Source organism: Phycodurus eques, chromosome 11 (assembly GCF_024500275.1).
Source record: "Phycodurus eques isolate BA_2022a chromosome 11, UOR_Pequ_1.1, whole genome shotgun sequence".
Classification (NCBI taxonomy): domain Eukaryota; kingdom Metazoa; phylum Chordata; class Actinopteri; order Syngnathiformes; family Syngnathidae; genus Phycodurus; species Phycodurus eques.
Genome location: NC_084535.1, coordinates 11,487,660 through 11,507,921, shown reverse-complemented (window position 1 = coordinate 11,507,921; position 20,262 = coordinate 11,487,660). Strand labels below are relative to the sequence as shown.

The window sequence follows — 20,262 nt, the reverse complement described above, 5'->3', positions numbered from 1 at the left end:
TTGACAGGAATAGACCAAAAAGTAAGTGATGGGGGGGCGCGAATGGCACGTTTTCACTATAATATACAACCCGCCCTCTTTTTCTATTCCTATCTTCAACCCCAATCCCCCCAGTCAATGCAATCAATCAGTTATTTGTCAAGGGGCATGTCAATCAATGCTCCACTTGATTTATGTCAATGAATGTGTGTTGGGGCAAAAATAGTTGAGCAACTTTTTTTTCTGGTGGGGGAGGGGGGGGGGCTATTTTGACACACTGTGAGGAGCTGCAGCGTAATTCAAGTGTATGAAAAATAATTCATAGCCAAGCATATTTGACGCTTTATTGGATGTGCGTGTTTGCAGATGGCTGTCACCTGCCACCTCCAACAAAGAGATGACAAAGGCAGACATTTTACACACTGATGTCGGCCCTGTTTTATTTGCACACAATGCAAAAAAATGGTCGGGCTTCTTTTTGTGTGTGTAAAAAGAGGAAGAGCGATGGACTGTCAGGTGGTGCAAAGAAAAGACAAAGTAGAAAATGGCTCCCAACTATTCACCGCTGAGAGGGCTAATCAGTATTGAGACTTAAGGGGAGTAAAGGGTGGGGGGTGGGGGGGGGGGATGCTGGTGGGGGCGGAGGGGGGGGATTCCTTTCATTGCTTTCATCTCCATCGGCGCTCAATTAAAAGCCTATCAGTTTGTAAGTAAATCAACGCCTATCAGGCTTGTCACATCAAACAAAACGATGATTATTGCAACCCGCCTCTACCATTAATCTCCTTCTGCGGTAATCGCCTTGACAGGTCAACTTTTGGAGAGGCAGAGCCACGACGAAAGCTGGCCTGCATGGACGCACTGCACACAGGGCAAAAGCCAAGAGACAAAAAGTGAAATCATTGTTTTAAAAAGAAAAAAAATATATATTCACATTTACGTTTAAGCAGTTTCTTATGAAGACAAAATAATAGTCAAAATACATTTTTAAAAGTTATGTTTCAATTCAAACAAATAAGAATGAAATGGTTTTAATTCAAATATGTATTTATTAAAAATGAAATCAATGTTGAATTGTTAGTTTTATATAAAAATGTAACAATTACAACGACATAACACAATAGTGGGCGACTGGTTAGCACGTCTGCCTCACAGTTCTGAGGACGTGGGTTCAAATCCGGCCTCACCTGTGTGGAGTTTGCATGTTACCCCCCCCCCCCCCCCCCTCTTACCGTGCCTGTGTGGGTTTGTTCCGGGTACTCCGGCTTCCTCCTACATAATAATAATAATAATAAATCCCCAGTTACTAGCAAATGTTCTATTTTCTATAATAACAAACTCATAAGGACAACTAGCACTTTAAGGCTTTTTATCCACTTTGTGACTTTAATGGTAGAATATTTGAGCAACTCTAAAATTTAAGTATCTATTTTTTGAACCGTATCAAAAAAAATTCTTCCATGTAGAGAAAAATTCCAGCGAACAGGTTGTATATAATTTTGGCATTATAATACAGTTTATAACAAAAACAACTTTCCTCAATGTGATTTTATGTATGTATTTTGTAGTTTTAACTTATGCATTTATTTGCATTTGTGTGTGTGTGCGTGTGTGTGTCATGCAACAATTTGAGACGCTCCAATGGACAAAAACAACAGCAAACATGTTTTCATATAATTTTAATAGTGGAGAATAAGCATCAGCAAAATGTGGGGATTTTACTATACAATTTAACTTTATATTGTACCGCCCCCCCCTCCCCCCCCCCCCCCCTCCCCACCCCCCAGTTGTTAGTCCTTAAATCAGGGGTGGGACAACTACGGCCTGTGGGTCATACACCACCCAGTGATTTTGAACTGGACCGCCATGCAAATTTAAAAACAAATTAAATATCAGAGCAACTGTTATTTAAAAAAAAAAAGCCTCAACATATAACCAACATATTCTCATAACATAATAATAAACGTGTTAAATTGTTGCATCATACATCAACATTTAGTCTGACTTACTTAAAACTTAAATTCACTCACTCAAACATTATGCTACTTTAATAGGTTAAATGCACATCAACATACTTTAACTATCTCCCCATCTTTTTTTGAACGGGAGGAGTGTATAGCGTGTGCGTGTCTCAATGTGTGTGTGTGCGTGTGTGTGTCTGTGTGTGTGGGAGAGACAATATGCAAAGATGTGTGATTGATAACCGCGTGGCTGTGTTCTGCGTGGGCTTGACAGTCCGTGACACAATATGTGAGTTATTAGGGCGAGGAAGGGCAGCCATAAATTGTCTGTGTCAGGGCCCCAAAAAACTCTCCTTTTATTGTCCTGCATGACGAATGGCCTAATGCTGCACGAACGAACGAACGAACGAAAGCGCGCGCACGCACGCACGCACGCAAGCACGCACGCACACACACACACACACACACACACACACACACACACACACACACACACACACACACACACACACGGAAAACCACTGACATTCCTCTCAAATAGCATTTGAAACCAAAATGTATTCAACAAAACTTTTATTTAAACTCATTTATATGCTTCTATTACACGTTTAGGACTTATTCCCATGCAAATCCAACTGTTCGAATTTTAACTGTGCAAAGGGTGAAAACGTTCAAAATTCTACATAAATAACCCAAAATAGGATAAATGTCAGACTTTAAATTGCATTGTAGAATTTGTTTCGAGGCAAATTCCCATTGACAAGTGTCGTAGTCTCGAGGGAAAATAAAGCACAGAGGTTATTTAATTTAAATGCATGCATGCACGCCGACGTCCCTCGACATTACCTGCACTCGTTTACTAAACTCCGCTGTAAAATGTCATACACGTAAAAAAGAAAATTCAATAAAAAAAAATAATAATAAAAGCAACATAACCCCGCACCAGGATTATAAAAATCGATTTATATTAGACAAAAAAGTACTCTTTCGATTGTGACGTGTGTACTGTGCAAATGTGCGTCCTCTCTCCCTCTCTCTGCGGATCTTGCGAGTAGTGTTGTTCCCTGAGTGGGCGTGCTCCTTGTGACGTCACAGGCCATATAAACACAGGGGAGGAGGAAGGGAAAGAAGTGCCAGGGACCTTTTTTTCCACTCTGTCAATCATGTGATGCACTAACCAGGTTGACCAATTTATCACCTCATACTCGAAAACTGTGTATGATTTGGGACTAAAAGTTTAATAACTAGAGAACTGACTTTTCTGGTAACTTAAATGACTTTTAAAAAGATTCAGCAAAAATAAGGCAGTGTGACCACTTTTCAACATATGTCGTTGTAATATAAATTCCATTGATTTTCCTTCTAATCTAAACATCACCCCCAAAGGAAATGACGTAAGTTGAATTCTTTTGGTCGGTCACCATCATCAAACCCTCATTGACACTTCAAACAGTAACACCATGTCGTACAAGTGTAAAACATCATTTAATCACTGTATAACACTCAAATCAAGTCAAACTACTCACCCTTTGAAGACAACACATGTTTTGAGCATGATAAAAATCTGCTGTTTGTTGCTGGTGATCATAGTCATTTTCAAGCAAGCCATTAGTGCTTGAATTCTGCTCCATGTTATGGACAGTGGAGATCAAAAGTCTACACACCCCTGTTCAAATGGCAGGTTTCTGTGATAGGAAAAAAAGAAACCTAGATAAACCATTTCAAAACTTTTCCCACCATAATGTGACCTATAAACCGTAACCTGTAATCTTTTTGAGAGAGGAAGTAATATTAAACAACTAAAATAATGTGGTTGGCCACAGTGTTGTTTTTGGCAGCCATTTTAATATTAGTCCTAGTTTTAGTCTTTTGGATGCAATGCCTCTTAGTCTTAGTCACATTTTAGCCATTTTAATACACGATAGTTTAGTCCGGTTTTAGACTCAGATCAAATAGTGGTGCACAGAGTCCAAAGCAAACAAGGTGAAGCAACAATTATCTGTTATGCTGCACAAAAATGGAATAAGTTGCCAACAGAAGTGACGTCAGCCCCAAATGTGAATGTTTTTAAGTCCAGGTTAAAAACTCTTCTTTTTTCTCATGATTTTAAGAGCATTTCCACTTTTAAATGATATTTTTTTGCACTGTACGCTGTTTTAATTGTACTCTTTTTTTCAAATGTTAATAAGATGTTTTTTTTCTTTGTTTTTAAATGCTTTTAATCATGTAAAGCACATTGAGTCACCTTGTGTATAAAATGCGCTACATAAATAAATTTGCTATGCTTAGTTTGAGTCACATAATTGTTTTTCATAATTCATAATAATTAGTTTTTATATAATAATAATTTATAATTAATTTCAGAATTTTGAAATACTACTGTGTTAGGGGGAGACGGTGGGCGACTGGTTAGCACATCTGCCTCACAGTTCTGAGGCCCCGTGTTCAAATCCGGCCTCGCCTGTGTAGAGTTTGCATGTTCTCCCCGAGCCTGTGTGGGTTTTCTCCGGGTACTCCAGTTTCCTCCCACATCCCAAAAACATGCAAGGTAGGTTAATTGAAGACACTAAATTGCCCGTAGGTGTGAATGTGAGTGCGAATGGTTGTGTGCTTACATGTGCCCTGGGATTGGCCAGCATCCAGTTTATGGTGTACCCTGCCTCTCGCCCGAAGATAGCTGGAATAGTCTCCAGCTACCTAGTGAGGATAAGTGGAGAAAATAGAATTGCCTTAACTATTAAACAAGCAAATCAAAAATATGATAGCTTATTAACCACATGACAAGCACACACACTGTACTCATTCAGAGAAATGGTCAAAATTATAATGTATCTGTACTGCTGTTTTGTGTGTGTGTGTGTGGGGAACAGCAAAAGTTGTAAAATGCAGACACAAATCTCATCGCGAGCTAAGCTATGAGCACAGCTAATGCTAACATTAACACATACAGGTATGTATCATGAGGTTGAAACAAACAGATATTACAAACATGGAATGGCGATGTCAACTCAACTCACAAGGACACGCTAGGAAAAAAATATACATATTTATTTATTTTTTGAACGTCTGATAGACCACCCGCTGACATTTTCGTCTCGTCTTCTCTCGTCAATGAAACGTTTCACATTTCATCATGATTCAGTCAGCAAAGACCCATGTTTTGTTCATCAACATCATGGTTTCGTCATGAAAAAAAAGCGGCCTCAACGAAATCATGTTCCATCCATTCATTTACTGTACCGCTTATCCTCACTGGGGTCGCGGGCGTGCTGGAGCCTATCCCAGCTATCGTTGGGCAAGAGGCGGGGCACAGCCAATCGCAGACAAAATCATTTTGTCAAGTGAAATGACACTTGTTGTGTGTACACCGCACACCCTCTTATAACTGACGTGGCTTTGTTCAAAATTAACCAACCCCATTAACCTCGTGTTAAATGGGAGTCATTACACACCTGCCACCATTTAAAGTGTCTCTCATTAACCCCAAGTAATTTTAGCTGTTCTAGTAGGCTTTACCTGACATTTTCTTTTTACTTTCTAGCAGAACCCTGAGTTTTGTCTAACACTGACTGCTATTGTGAACTGTTCATGATTCCTTCCACCTTATCAAAGGTCGAGTTCCAGTGGAAAAAATTAGGCCCTGAGCATGATGCTGCCACCACTATGCTACATTGCAGGTATGGCGTTCTCTTGGTTATGTCCAAAAAGTATAATTTTGGTTTAATTGGACCCTAACATTTCCCCCCATGTGTTTGGGATCTTTTGGTTTATTTTCAAGTTGGCACAGTTCAAAATGTACTTTTTGTAACATTCCCGACTACGTTTCCCCTTTTTGCCAACATTTTACGGCAAATGCACCAATACACTTTTATGTGGCATAAGATGATGTTTTCTATCATTATGCAATGCAGAGTTCTGTTCTTACGACGCTGGTACAGTCATAATTACATTAAATATTTGTATGAAAACCACTTAGGCCATGAATTTAAAACAACCAAATAACACCTGTGTGGAGTTTGCATGTTCTCCCGTGTCTGTGTGGGATTTCGCCAGGTACTCCGATTTCCTACATTCCCAAAATATGCATCGTAGATTAATTGATTAATCTAAATTGCCCATAGGTGTGAATGTGAGTGTGGATGATTGTTTGTCTATATGTGTCCTGCGACTGGCTGGCGAGCAGTTTAAGGTTTACCCCGCCTCTCGCCCAGAGTTAGTTGAGATGGGCGCCAGCACGCCTGCGACCCTAGTGAGGATAAGTGGCATGGAAAATGGATGGATGGAGTGACATTACCTTTCTCATAGTTAACCCAACCCTAACACATATTCCTCTATTTTAACATTGCTAAACCAAATATAGAAGCTGGAAATTCTCATTAGTAACGAATGACATAACAGATCTTTTCATTGTTTCTTTCCATGTAGTTTTTTTTTTTTTTGTTCTTCTTAGCATGTTTGCATTTTGGCGGGATAACTTTGTAAAATGAGGATAGTGACACTTCCATGTCCAAGAGCTCTATTATGTAGTTCATGACACAAAACTTGTGTTACTGTATATAATTCTTTATCTCATTCCTGTTAAAACAATAGCTCCTGCGGGCTGGTGAACAAGATGGTTACGTTTATCGTTAATGTTATTAGGCTAACTAACCTGGATAGTTGCTCACAGAGTAGTTAGGCTCTGCATGTTAGTATTTTGGCAGGATCTAATTGCTGAAAAAGGGTAGTTCTTAGATATTTTTAGATGCACGGTAATGTGAGCCGTTAGATGCTAACACAGTAGTTCAGCTTCGCATGTTAGCATTTTGATGGGATATCTTTGTAAAATAAGGCTTGTGATGCTTGGGAGTTTATTTTAATGACCTTCAAGAAATTTATTATTTGTCATGCCACAAAATGTATTACAAGGAATAATTCTCAGATTCGGCGGCCGACTGGTTAGAGCGTCAGCCTCACAGTTCTGAGGAGTGGGGTTCAATCCCTGGCCCCACCTGTGTGGATTTTGCATGTTCTCCCCGTGCCTGCGTGGATTTTCTCCGGGCACTCCGGTTTCCTCCCACATCCCAAAAACATTCATTAATTGGGGACTCTAAATTGCCCGTAGGTGTGAATGTGAGTGCGAATGTTGTTTGTTTGTATGTGCCCTGCGATTGGCTGGCAACCAGTTCAGGGTGTACCCCGCCTCCTGCCCGATGACAGCTGGGATAGGCTCCAGCACGCCCGCGACCCTAGTGAGGAGAAGCGGCTCAGAAAATGGATGGATGGATGAATTCTCAGATTCAAATCTTTGAAATTGTTAGATCCTACTCGCTAGTTAGCTATGAGGTAATGGAAATGTGCAGATCTAGTGTTCCATTTTCTATGAATTTACAAACCAGCATGTTGGCCATTGGCAGGGATACATCAGTGCATCTGCCATATTGAATGTCAACATCGCATCCTGTCTGACGCTGCGGCCGCTCTGTCTCCTCCGTTAGAGTGGCGGGAGTGCGCTCCGGCACTCTGAATAACTCAACGGCACATGCCAACAACGCTCTGAGTTTCCGAACGTTCCGGAGTGTAGAGTGCACTTTGAGTGAATTTCAAAACGTACCCATTATGAGACGTTATTCGGCTAACTAGCAAGTGGCTAGTTGCTAACACAGTACTTCGGCTTAGCACGTTTGCATTTTGATAGGATATCTCTGTACAAGTCGACGAGTTACACTTTGTAGTTCGTTTTAATAAAGTTTAAGAGCTTCATTATTTATTCACAAAACAAAACACTTTTTATTATGGATAATCCAATGATTCATGTCTGTTAAAAGCGTTAGCTTATGCGGGCTAGTTAGGTACGAGCTAATGTGAGCAGTTAGTTGGCTAGCTAGCATGTGGCTAGTTGCTGACACAGTTGCAAACGGATGTGCTGTGTTAAGTCTGTACAATACATGACTTAGCAGTGCACTACACTGACTTGAATGGTCATGAAGGCGAGACAACAGCCTCTTTGTGCGCCCAGTGACTCCGGGGAGTCTTGTGTGATATAATAACGGCAAACAGGCGGCTCAATGCAGTCTGTAAATCGGTCAGCCAGACGCCCACTGCGAGCCAACCAGCGTGGGGCATTTCCGCACACGCGGGTCAGCTGATCGAGACACGCGGAAAGCACCAACTGTCCGAACTCCACGAAAACTCCACCGCACGCAGACCGCACTGCTACTACGTTTTTGCCGCTTCACGGACCCACGGCACTCGCTTGCTCGCCGTGTCCTGCGTGGACTCCTCACTTCTCAATACATACACACTGATCGAAAACACGCGGCTGCTCGGCTGTCATTCCGAGTGGAGGTGATGGCGCTCAGGGAGTCGCCGGTGGCTTTGAATGGAACTCATGTAAGTATTGTTGTTCTTATTATTAGTAGTTTTTACAAAGTTTTCAATCGTTGCCGGAAGCGTGCAGGTTCTCCTCTCCACGCTGTCATGTGACCGCGCGTGGAGTTACCTCCCACTCAACGTAACAGGACAAGGCGCGTCCACTCTGAGGCAGTGCTGAAAAGTGGTCACAGCAAATCCCAAAATTGCTTTTCAAACAGATCAACTTTATGTATTTGTTTTTTAAAAATATTATTGTAGAGAGAATGTACCCAATTCTGTTTTACTGTATAAATGTGTAGCAAATTAAAAATGGGCAAACAACAGTTGTCTAGGATTCCACGTTGTCATATCTAAAGTGGTGTACTATTTAGTCACGTTCATAATATTAACGTGTTAAATATAACATATACTTTCAACTGCTCAAAGCATTAGGTACACCCGTACAATGAGATCCAATCAATAGAAAAGCTCGCCAGAAAGGTAGTACTAAAAAGTGGTCCTATAGTAATTAGTTAACCGCCCAAATTACCACATTATATCGTAAATGGTGCTCTATTTAACCACTATTACAGTGATAAAGGGTGTTAAATATAATAAATTAACTGACCATAACATTAGGTACACCTACAATGAGGTCCAATATCAGAGCAAGTAGAGAGGCAGTGCTGAAAAGTAGTTTGTGACCCTCAAAAGCTTTTTAAACTCTTTATTCAACTGTTCACTGGAGAGAGGCCATATAACTAAATATATTGAAGTAGTCTACTGCTATTATCTTTGATAAAATGCCCAATAGTTCCACAAAATCATGCAATCAAAAGTATATCTAGTTTTCCACATTATGATATCTAAAGTGTTGCACTATTAAAACACATTTACAGTGGTAGTGTGCTCGATTAGGTACACATGCATCATCTACAATAAGATCCAATACAAGAACAGGCAGAGAGGCGGTCCTGAAAAGTTATCCCCCAAAATTGCTTTTTCAAAACACTCTATTCAACTTTCTTTTAGAAGGAAGATGTAAATACATGTACTTAAGTGCTGTACTAGTGTTTCTTTGTAAAATCTCTCTTTTACTCTGTCAAAAGGAGTGTTTCATGTGTGCCTATTTCAAATACATCCACAGGTGTGTCTCCATTTAACTCAAATGTTCTCATTAAACCTGCCAGACGCTTCCAAGGAAATGGCATCATAATATGGGGTTTCCCACATTGTTCAAAGGCATACAGTAGAAATCTTAAGTATGTAATCTTCTGACTTTGAAGAAAGTAATGAAAAATTGCCTTAAAAGTCCTCTAATTATTCCGGCATTTAATAAACAGAGATAATTTTGATAATCCTTATTTACCTAAAACAGGAAAGGTTTTGTCTGATTCCATGTCAGACAACGAGAAAACAACAACAATGTATGTGTCTTTTTATATAGTGTATGTCAACATCTGGTTTCAACTGTAATTGTAGTGACAGCGTGTTAACTTCGTGGTGAGCACATCTGCCTCACAGCTCTGAGTTTTGCTGTTCGAATCCAGCCTTCCTGCGAGCATGAATGCTTATTTGTCCACGTGGCCTACGATTGTCTGTCAGTTGGGCTAGTTCCCCCCTCGTCTGATGCAGCACCCCAAAATGGCAGATGAAAAACAGCAACACAAAAACATATGCACTATGCAAGCTATACTATACATGTTGTGACGTAATTCTGTTCTGTGGGTGCTTACATCAAGATATAAACTATATAATGTCTAACTCCTGTCTTTATCGACACCATTATTTGGTCTTTATTTATTTTTTTTCGGTTTATTTTCAGATTTCCTACATTGGACACGATTGTAAGGACATCCCAGACTTCCTTGGGGACTCTTTTGGAGATTTTGCGAGAAGGTTGGACTTGAGCTTCAACCAACTCAGGTCAGACTTTTTTGTCATGTGGTGTCACTTGCTTATACACGTCTTCATGGCTGTCTTGTTTGTCTCTGGCTGTTAAACATGGGTTTGAACATGTATCCTCAAGTGTCACAAGACTTCGTTTGGCTAATTAGAGGCCAATTAATGAAAACGGCTCATCTGTAATGAAATTTAGCTCTGGTGGGAAATGGGGTCTTTTCTGTCATGATATGACGTCGTGAAACACTTTGTTAGTATATTGGAGTTGTCGGTTCTTCAATGGCCTGTTGTGTTGTCAGACAGAGAAAAGACGAATTAGTTTTAAACTTTGTGTTCATATACATACAGTGGATATAAAAAATATACACACCCCTGTTGAAATGCAATGTTTTGTGATGCAAAAAAATTAAAATTAGGTGAAGATAAATCATTTCAAAATGTTTTCCACCGTTATTATGACCTGTAACCTCTAAAAATCAATTGAAAATTTTTTAAATCTTTCCCGGAAGGGAAGTAAAAATAAACAACTGAGATAATGTGGTTGCAGAAGTATGTAAAAAAACAACAACTTAAAACTGGGGATGTGGCTGTCTTCAGAATTAACCAATCACATTCAAACTCATTAAATGGGCGTCAGCAAACACCTGCCACCATTTAAAGTGCCTCTGATTAACCCAATAAAAATCACATTCATTTTGCATTAAGTTTAGGCGTAAACGTTTTAAAATTATTTATCTTGGTCTCATTTTTATACACCACAAAAACCTGGCATTTGAACAGGCAGGGGTGTGCAGACCTTTTATATCCACTTTACTAGGTGGATTGCAACTTGCCTGGTTCTTTCCATATCTGTCATTATTCTGTCATGTGATGCTTTCACGACCATAAACAGGTGAAGTTCAAAACAGTGAATAAATATTTTTCCAGGTTTGAACGGTCACCATCATAAAACCTTTATAAACTACAAAGGCAATGTTTACGTAAGATTCTTAAATATCAGACCATTGTAAAGGAGGTAAGGACTGTATGATAAAAGTAAAATAAAAATAAAATTATTCTTTGAAGGCACCTGACATTCCCGATAAAAAAAACATGATGCATGCTAATGATTTGAACTCCAAGTTTTGTTAGCTTTTTGAGGCACATTTTTCTGGAAAATCTCTGGTTAAACTCTTAATTTTATCATTATTGGGCCGTCTTTCTTTGGATGTTCCACTGTAATTGTTTTACATTATAACTTTTGATGGATAATACCTCAAATTTAAGTCCTGGACCAATGTTTTCCAGAGTTTATGAAAATGTTGCTGATATACTGTAACTTAACTCATCTTAACTTAACGGACAAACAATATGGCACTGTTTATGTGATATTTTTGAGTTCCTCAAGAATGTTTATGACTTCTTGTGCAATTTCTGTGTAGACATAAATGTATGCATGATGTGCATTTATATTCTATCGTGCCTGTATACCCTGCGTTCAAGCAATGATGATGGAATTCAAGAAAAGCAGCAAACTGATGATGCAGCGTCAGAGGTAACTGTGGGTCAGATGATGAGATGGTCTTGCTCATAACTAAATGAGATTTGCTGGTAACCACCGGCATGCATGTTGATATCGGGGAAATCAAGCAATTGATTATGCTTCTGAACCTTTGGCCATCCATGTTTGTGGTTTCATATTTAGACCTCAAACAATCTGAGTTCATGGTCTGCCTAACATTGTACTTTATGAGGTATTTTCTTTACATATTCATGCTCACCCGTCCGCTTTTCCCTCTGAAGCCTCTCACATGACCACAGTGGGAGTTCATGGGTGGGTGGCATTAATAAGGAACATGTGATGATGTTTTTAGCTTCCAAATGCAACACGACGCCCTCCCCTTAATAGACGTGATCCCCATTAGAATGTCCGGGCCGCCAATCTTAAATAATGAATGTGTACAATATTTATGACCAAAACTCTTCATACGTGTCATGACATGTGAATTGTGACATGGAACAGAATATAGGCAATCAAGAAGCACCCTGATTTAGCAAAAGGAAACAAAAGGAAACAACCGTAAATAAAAACAAACCCAATGTCGTTTTACGTATAAAAGTGGGTTACCCAGACGGTAAGAAGTATTTTCCAAAGCAAGTGGTTTTTTGAGGACAACGCATTTTACAAGGCTCCCAGCTCTGGCAACCTTTGGGAACATTCGTGAAACATCCACGCATATCTGGAAGTGTTTCTTCTTCTTTGGTTTTGTGAAATCATGTGTGTGGAATAGAATTTTTGTGGTGTTCTGTGTTGAGATTATCGGAGCACATCACACACAATAGGACGAAAACTTTTAAATGCCAGATTTTTTTATCTTCATGTGTGAGGTCTGTCACAGATAAATAATCTTTTAAAATGTTAAAAATCATTTTGGGTGTACCAAGCCTAAGTCTGTTTGACACAGATATGTAGTAAAATTACCAGACTTTGCATTTTATACAGAACCCAGAAAAGAAGGATACTGAAGTAACGGTGCCTATTAGACAGCACCAGCATCTGGTGTGACATCAAATGCTTTTCTGATAGCAATTACTGTTTTCAACAAAACAAGGTGGACGACTGATTAGCACATCTGCCTCACAGTTCCGGGGACCGGGGTTCAAATCCCGGCCCCGCCTGTGTGGAGTTTGCATGTTCTCCCCCGTGCCTGGGTGGGTTTTCCTCCCACATCCCAAAAACATGCGTGGTGTTTCCTCCCACATCCCAAAAACATGCGTGGTCGGTTGATTGAAGACTCTAAATTGCCCGTAGGAGTGAATGTGTGTGCGAATGGTTGTTTGTTTCTATGTGCCCTGCGATTGGCCGGCGACCGGTTCAGGGTGTATCTCGCCTCCCGCCCGAAGATAGCTGGGATAGGCTCCAGCAACCCGCGACCATGGTGAGGGTAAACGGTAAAGAAAATGGATGGATGGAACAAAACAAAACATGCAAAGTAAGTGTTGGGTGTTAAACTTAACAACCCTGTCCTGCTTTTTCCAACATTCCCTTACACTTACCGCCGCTATTTTTCTGATACTACCTTCAAAGGTGGAAAATTGTCATATCAGTTTTGTCCCCACAGGTCTGAGGTTGGGGGTTCCAATCTGGGCTCTTCCTGTTTGGAGTTTGCATGTTCTCCCCGTGCTTGCATGGGTTTTTCCGGGTACTCCAGTTTACTACCGCATTCCAAAAACATGCTGCTTAGGTTAATTGAAGAATCAACAGATAAATTGTCCATTGGTTTGCATTGTTGTCTCTCCATGTGTTCTGGGATTGGCTAGAAACCAGTCCAGGGTGAAGCCCACTTCTCGCCTGAAGTCAGCTGGGATAGGCTCCAATTCACCCACAATCCTAATGAGGACAAGTGGTATAGAAAATTCATGATGGATGTAAAAGGGGCTTGTGATACTACAAGTACCTTCAAAGTCAGAAAAATTCCCTTGTTGGCTTGGTCCCCGCATTCCGTGTCTATACGACAGAACAATGCTGTGAAAAAAAGTGTAACATTTTCAGGTGGACTTCATGGCCCCATTCTGTGTTGGCACTATTCATTCAGCACAATGATATGGAAAATGTAGGCTCTTGCCAATGGAAATGTTTCTGATACTACCTTTGAAGGTGTAACATTGCTTGGTTGACATCATCTCCTCATTCCGTTTCAGTGCCGTTCATACGAACAGCGACACAGAGAAAAATGGATTTTTTTGTTAGTACTGTATTGTGAAAGTGGCTTTTGATGCTACCTTCGAAACCAGAAAATTGCCAGGTTGACTTTGTTCCCCTATTCCAAGTCTCAGCTGTTTATACAGAACAAAGACATGGAAAAAAGGTGTAAAAATGGCAGGGGTTCTGATACTTCACAACATCCATTCCATGTCTGTGCTGTTCATATCAAACAGCGACATTGAAAAATTCTGGCTTTTACAGGTAATGTAAAGGGAGCATCTGATACTACTCTTGAATCCAGAAAAGTGCCTGGTCAACTACGTCCTCCCATTCCATGTCTTTGCTGTTTATACAGAACGGTGACATGGAAAAAGGTGTAAACAAGATGGCTTTTACAGGCACTATAAAAGGGACTTTAGTCGAGTGCAACAGGAGGCATCCCAAAAGTACACATTCATTTAGAGGTTTACCAAGCATGACTTGTCAGATAGTTACAGTAGGAGGATTTTGGTTTTGACAACATGACCCTACCTTAGCCTCAAGTATCAGCAGGTCTAAACACCAACCTGAAAACTTGAACACGTGTGCTGTGTCACTGTGCTCAAATAAAATACAACACGAGACGTTGCCAGAGATTGTTGCGGCTAATTCCTTCACTTCTGTCAGTGCAATGGACAACAGTCCTCCACCATGCTGACACTGAGTCACAATGAGAAGCCTGGCGTCACTTACGTCACTTTTAGGTGAGCGCTATGTGTGCCCTACATGATTTGTGTGCATTGTTTGTGTATCACCGCCGTGCGATCCCAGGCAGGTAACGGCGGGGATGAACTCTCCATAGCAATCTGTCACGCCCACACTCCTCCGCCGCCCTCAGGCTGTCTCATCAATGTGTACTGTTGTGTCACCATCTTTGTTTCAGGTCAGGTGTGTACACATTGTGTTGTGTTGACATGATTCCTCCTGTTGTGTGCTGTGGTGGTCACAATCGCCTACATGCAAGCTGTCACACTGGACACGCATGACACGCAGAAACAATCCCTTGCAGATTTGGTAAACAAAGTTAAAGTTGTGCAATGTCAGCATTCATAGCATGTCCTCAAAACACATGAGACTCATTACAGAGCATATCAAATAAAACATGTAAACAATTAGACTTTTACAAGCCTGTTATCTGTTACAGAAATGTCATCTAAAACAGAATTATAATGTTGTGTTTCTAGTGTTCTCATTGCTTGACGACACTTGGCAGTTGCTTGTTTTTGCACCGCATTCAAGACAAACCTAATATTCTCATCATTTGCAGGCTATAGCTTTCTCTAATATGACGTGTATACTGAAAAGTACCTATAAAAATGCAATCCTGCAAGGAGATGGAGCTACGTAAGTACAGAATATGGTTTCTTACAATAGGTTAGTTGAAAATTGGAAAAGAGCACTGCATTAGACTGCGGCCCTGGACAGGATAAGGGGTATTGAAAATGGATGGCATTCTTTTTATGCTGTTGGTTGAAGCTGGACATTTTTTTCCTGACATGTGAACATCACTGAGTACTGATACATTCATGACAAACTTTTGTGTAACTTCTCAACTGTCAAACAAATGGAAAAATAAGTTAACCGTAAAAACAACAAAAAGCTCTGATAAAAAGTGATGTTTGGTGATGACTGAGTCTTACTCGAGTGCTACTGCGATGAGTCTGCTTGCATCTGGTGTATATTCTTCTTCTCCTGACACCCCTTATTGAGGCAGCTAATTATTTTGGAATGAGTTTGATTAAAAATGCCAAACAACAACAATACAGTCACACTTAAGGCTTGTGATGCTATAAAACAGTATTCTGCTTTAGGGCAAAGGAAAATAAATAGCTTCTTTTAGAGGGTGCATTTAAAAAAAAACATCAAGTAATCTGTCAACCATTTATTTTAAAGGGTAATGTCAGATAAATATGTTATATTTACAGTTTGGGGTTGTATTTAAGGTTTAAACTATTAACATAAGCAATTATAAATATTTTAGTCATGATTTTTACTGTTTGTGTTGCGTCTTGATCCCTAACTCGTGAGGTGTGGGGGTTCACTGTAAATGGTAATTCAAGTAGACTTCAACTAATGTAAGCTGCTTTTATTTAGAATGAGCCAATAATAGGATCCTTCCAGTCAATGCAAACACATGCGTTGATGTTAGTCTTTACTAAAACGTAGTGTTTGTATTGCAGACGACCTACTGACGTGTGAAAATTTCATCTGTCTGTACAAAACAAGAGTTTGACTTTTGCAGTGCAGATGAGCCTCGGCATCGTACATACAGTAGGCTGCACGCGCTCACCCAGGGCGATGTTGGCGATGGCAGGCGTTTTGCATTTTAATGACAAATCAAGTATGCTAACTTGCATTTGAAAAGGGAAAGTGCTCTCGGTGTCGACCGGCTGTCAAAGTGAGATGTAAGGAGTGTGATGAAAAGAGAACAAAGAAGACAAAGTAGGGAGGCCTGCTACACTCAGAAATGAAATAAAACCGTGTATGGCCTGTCAGCTGTGTCGTTTTAGATTCATATCCAAAGAAGGCTGGAGTATTAGCGCCACACTCGCGCCTCACTCATCTGTCTCGCCTAATTCGTCACAGGGGCGCGCTGTCTTTCAACGCGAGGAAGGGGCCTGCTAATTGACAAACACAGACATCCCATCCTAGCCAAGGTAGGCGTTGCGTGTTGCATGTTTGAGGGGCTATAGGTGGGTGGGGGTGGAGGGGTGTTACTCCTGGTCCTCGAATGAGAAGTGACAACGGGAAGAGAGCCTGTCATTGTCTCGCCTAAGTGTTCAATCTGCAGGCACGGTGCCATGCAGATAAAGTGTCAGTTAGGCGGAGAGGATATGAAACATTGGTGGTATGAAGTCCTTCCATCACTTAACCAGCAGCGTGTGCGTGTTGAGTGGTGATGTGTAGCAAACATATTTCATATCTGATGGAGGCAGGCCTGTTTAGGATAACCTGAGCTCATAAATTAAGCAAGCAAATAACACATTTACGTCAGGTACATTGATGTTTACTGTCAAAAACAACCATTTCAATTTCACCGGGCTGACTTTTCGAAATTATGTACTCCTCCAGGGAAAGTAGACGGGTGCGTTAAAGATGTTTAAACTAATAGTTGGCTTGTCGTATTACGCTGTCTCTCCAATTTAAGTTTATTTCTGATTTTCTTTCTCGCCGCTCGTTCGCTTCAATGGTGTCAGTCGAGAGTTTGAGTCGTAAAGAATGATTTGTTATAGAGGTGAGTGGTAAAGAGGTTTTTATAGTGACAATATTTAAAATGGCCTATAGAATGAAGGTTTGATAGCCAGGCACCTTTACATGTGTCCCTGTCGTGTTTATTAATGCTTCATAAATGAGAGTAGTGTAAAACGTCTGCACTCAATTTCCGATTTGGGTTTTGCTTGTGAAGACTACATTAATATGAGTATGACTAACATGAAAACCAGAGAGTTGTCTGTGGAAAGAAAACGACAAGAAATGATGAAGATGGAAAAATCAATCAGAGCCATTGTTCAATCACTGGCCATAGTCAACACGACCATTTACAATGCTCTGACAACGAAATAAGCCAGATTTTGAAAAGCTGCCATTTTTCTGCCTTTTTCTGTATTGCTGTTCTTTATCAACAGCCCCGACAAGGAATGGGTGACAAGGTCTTCCTGGAAATATTCTCATGCTGCGGTACTATCAGTGCTTGGAAACTGCCTGTGTAAAATGAAAGAGCAGGGATGTGTAGTTAAAACATCCAAAACTCACTTCTCCCACCCAGTCGCATAGAAAGCAATTGGCACTGTCTGGCAAGCATTTTGGATGTTACACTAGATGCTGAAATCATCTTAATAGTTGAGGCAATATCGTGCCTTTGACAGATTCTGTGTTGAAGGCAAACTCGGCTAAATGTGCAATCTTGAGTTACTGGATCTCTGTGTAAAAGAGGCTTTTTCTGTGTCTTTTGTTGCTAGCATTAGCTGCTAGCTACCGCTATGCGCATCATCGCTATCAAGATTTGACTTTTTATAGGGTTGAACTTATTTTTACACCAGCCACGTTCAAAAATATGCATGTTAGGTTAAGTGAAAACTCTAAACAGGTGGGAATGTGAGTGTAAATGATTGTCTACACTGCAATTGGTGATATAATAAATGGTGCTAACAGTATGTAAGAGGCTGTTTAGAGTTGTAAGTCCAAACGAGTATATTTGGTTTGTCAGCCATAGGAAAAGAAATACAGTCAAAAGACAATATAGTTGCTTATCTTTTAAGCCTGCAGAGCAGTTGACTGTCTGAGTGCAAACGCAAGAGAAGGCTGCTGACAGCAGTAGAAGCATCTATTAATCACTGTCAGCAGCCATCAGCCCTCTGGAGCTTTCCACAAGCTCCTCTTTGCTTTATCTTGCCCATTCGGAATGGAAAAGAACATATTTATGTTCCTTTTGTTCACATAATATATACTGGCCAGTAATGCCATTCCTTTTATGACTGCGTCACATTCTTTCCCTTTTTTTCCTTTCTTTTTTTATTGTACACCCCAAGACGGATGGCGTGCCACTGACATGGAGATTTACAGGCCTCCAGCTTGCAGTGGCGGAGCTTTAGAAGGGCCCGCTGATATCCAGCCAGCACTTTGGAGGAGGAGAATAAAAGCTGACATTTTATTGGCTCTAAAATAGAGAGAGAGGAGTCGTCGCAGAGGAGGAGGGAAAGAAAGTAAAAGACATTCCGCTGCATTTTATTTTTATTTTTTTCCAGAAAAACAAGATGGAGTGTGTATTGTTTCAGAATTTGTCAGTACTAATAAGGACAACTATGATTTCAATTATCACCTACTAAATATAGTTCATTGTCAAAATGTGACATTTGTCAAATACGCGATGTCGGGCTATTTTAATATTTTATGTAGACTGCCCCGGCTGGCTTGTTGGCTTCAAAGCTGTCTCTGGGATATATTTTTACATTGACAGAATTCCAATTAGTTTTAGTACACTCTGGCTGAATAACATGGCTCTTAAAATCGGTAATGTTTCCTCGCTAGATTTGTTTTTTTTCCCCTTCGCAGAGTGATGGATCTTTTACGAGTTGACCCGACGAGGCCCAAGTGGACATTCCCCCCAGTTTCTTACTTGGCCGGTGAAAAACAAAGTATCCACGTCTCTGTCGTTGCCATATTCCTTATTTGTGATATTGCGTAAACATCTGCTGGGCCCGGGTAAAGATCATGACTCGCCTACATATTTAAAGCCTTATTAAATACTTTAGAACTTCTATGCGCATTCCACGAGCAAAGCGTGTTGTAAATACGAGTCATGTATAATTCATTAGTGACATGTTTAGTAAGTAGACGATTTTGGGGAGCGCTAATGTGTACTCAGGTTTTGACAGGCGCTTTGTGCATTTTTAAAGCGCATGTTAAAAGGGGAGATGATTGGACCAGGCACTGCGCTGTCAATAACAGGCCTGCTGCTTGAAAGTTGATGATGTGGGGGGAATGTCAGTGCATCGTTAATCTGCTTCCTTCTTTTTATCCCTGATGGTGCTTTTAAAGCACGTAACACATGTCAAGTCATTTAGGATACACGCCATGCAATAATGAGTGTTTTGTTATAAAAATCACTAGTGGTTTCTATTCGAGTCTCCTATAGGGCTTAGTTTATGTTCAGCCCATTACCCTCAGATAAAAGCAACTGTAAGCAACTGCGAGGCATGGAACATATTACTACACAGCCATAATTCTACATCTCTTGGCTGAGCCCCAAAAGGTTTGGAAGAGGAACAAAAGCGCTTCCTTTGGTTACAGTCTAGCCTGTTGGAGTCACTTCACGGCCTTCAATCTGTCTCCTCTACATCTTCCTGGAGGTGAAAAGTGAAGACAGATACTTGGGGCGCATTTCACTTGGGGGATGTGCGCCAGGTGTTGGGGAGATTCACAAGAATCTACCCCCAACCCAAAGCCAGGCACCTTTCACCTCTTGTGTTTCATAGCACGGTAGGAACTTGGGATATACACTACAGTGTATGAGATCAACAAGAAAACCATAAAGCAAAACATTATAGTGTAGTGTTGTGTTACATGATGCGTACCGACAAAAATCCAGGCATATGCAGAAGATGGTTATCAATAAAGTTGCCCTAAATCAAAATAGGTTTATGCAGCCTTCGTGGAGGTCTACAACATGTCCCTTTAAAAAAAACTCTTCCAAAATCTGTTTTGAATCCTGTTCTTCAGCTCACGTGTTATATAACAATATACTTTTGTAGAGTAGTAAATGTAAACTTGGGAGTTCTGTGTTCTGCCATTTTTGTTTGGTTGTGACATACTCAAACATGCCCTGACTGAACACCTGATTTCAGACAACCATTTCCAGTATTG

At 40.5% G+C, this 20,262-nt stretch overlaps 1 protein-coding gene across 1 annotated transcript in view; it reads left to right on the top strand.

Annotated features, from left to right (window-relative positions):
• Positions 1 to 7,958: 7,958 nt before the first annotated feature.
• Positions 7,959 to 20,262, top strand: part of lrmda (leucine rich melanocyte differentiation associated) — a 300,041-nt gene continuing 287,737 nt past the window's right edge. The window contains exons 1-2 of the mRNA XM_061690133.1: positions 7,959 to 8,312; positions 10,099 to 10,199. Coding sequence (XP_061546117.1) covers positions 8,271 to 8,312; positions 10,099 to 10,199 — 143 coding nt within the window. The 5' untranslated portion in view covers positions 7,959 to 8,270. The remainder of the gene's footprint in view (positions 8,313 to 10,098; positions 10,200 to 20,262) is intronic.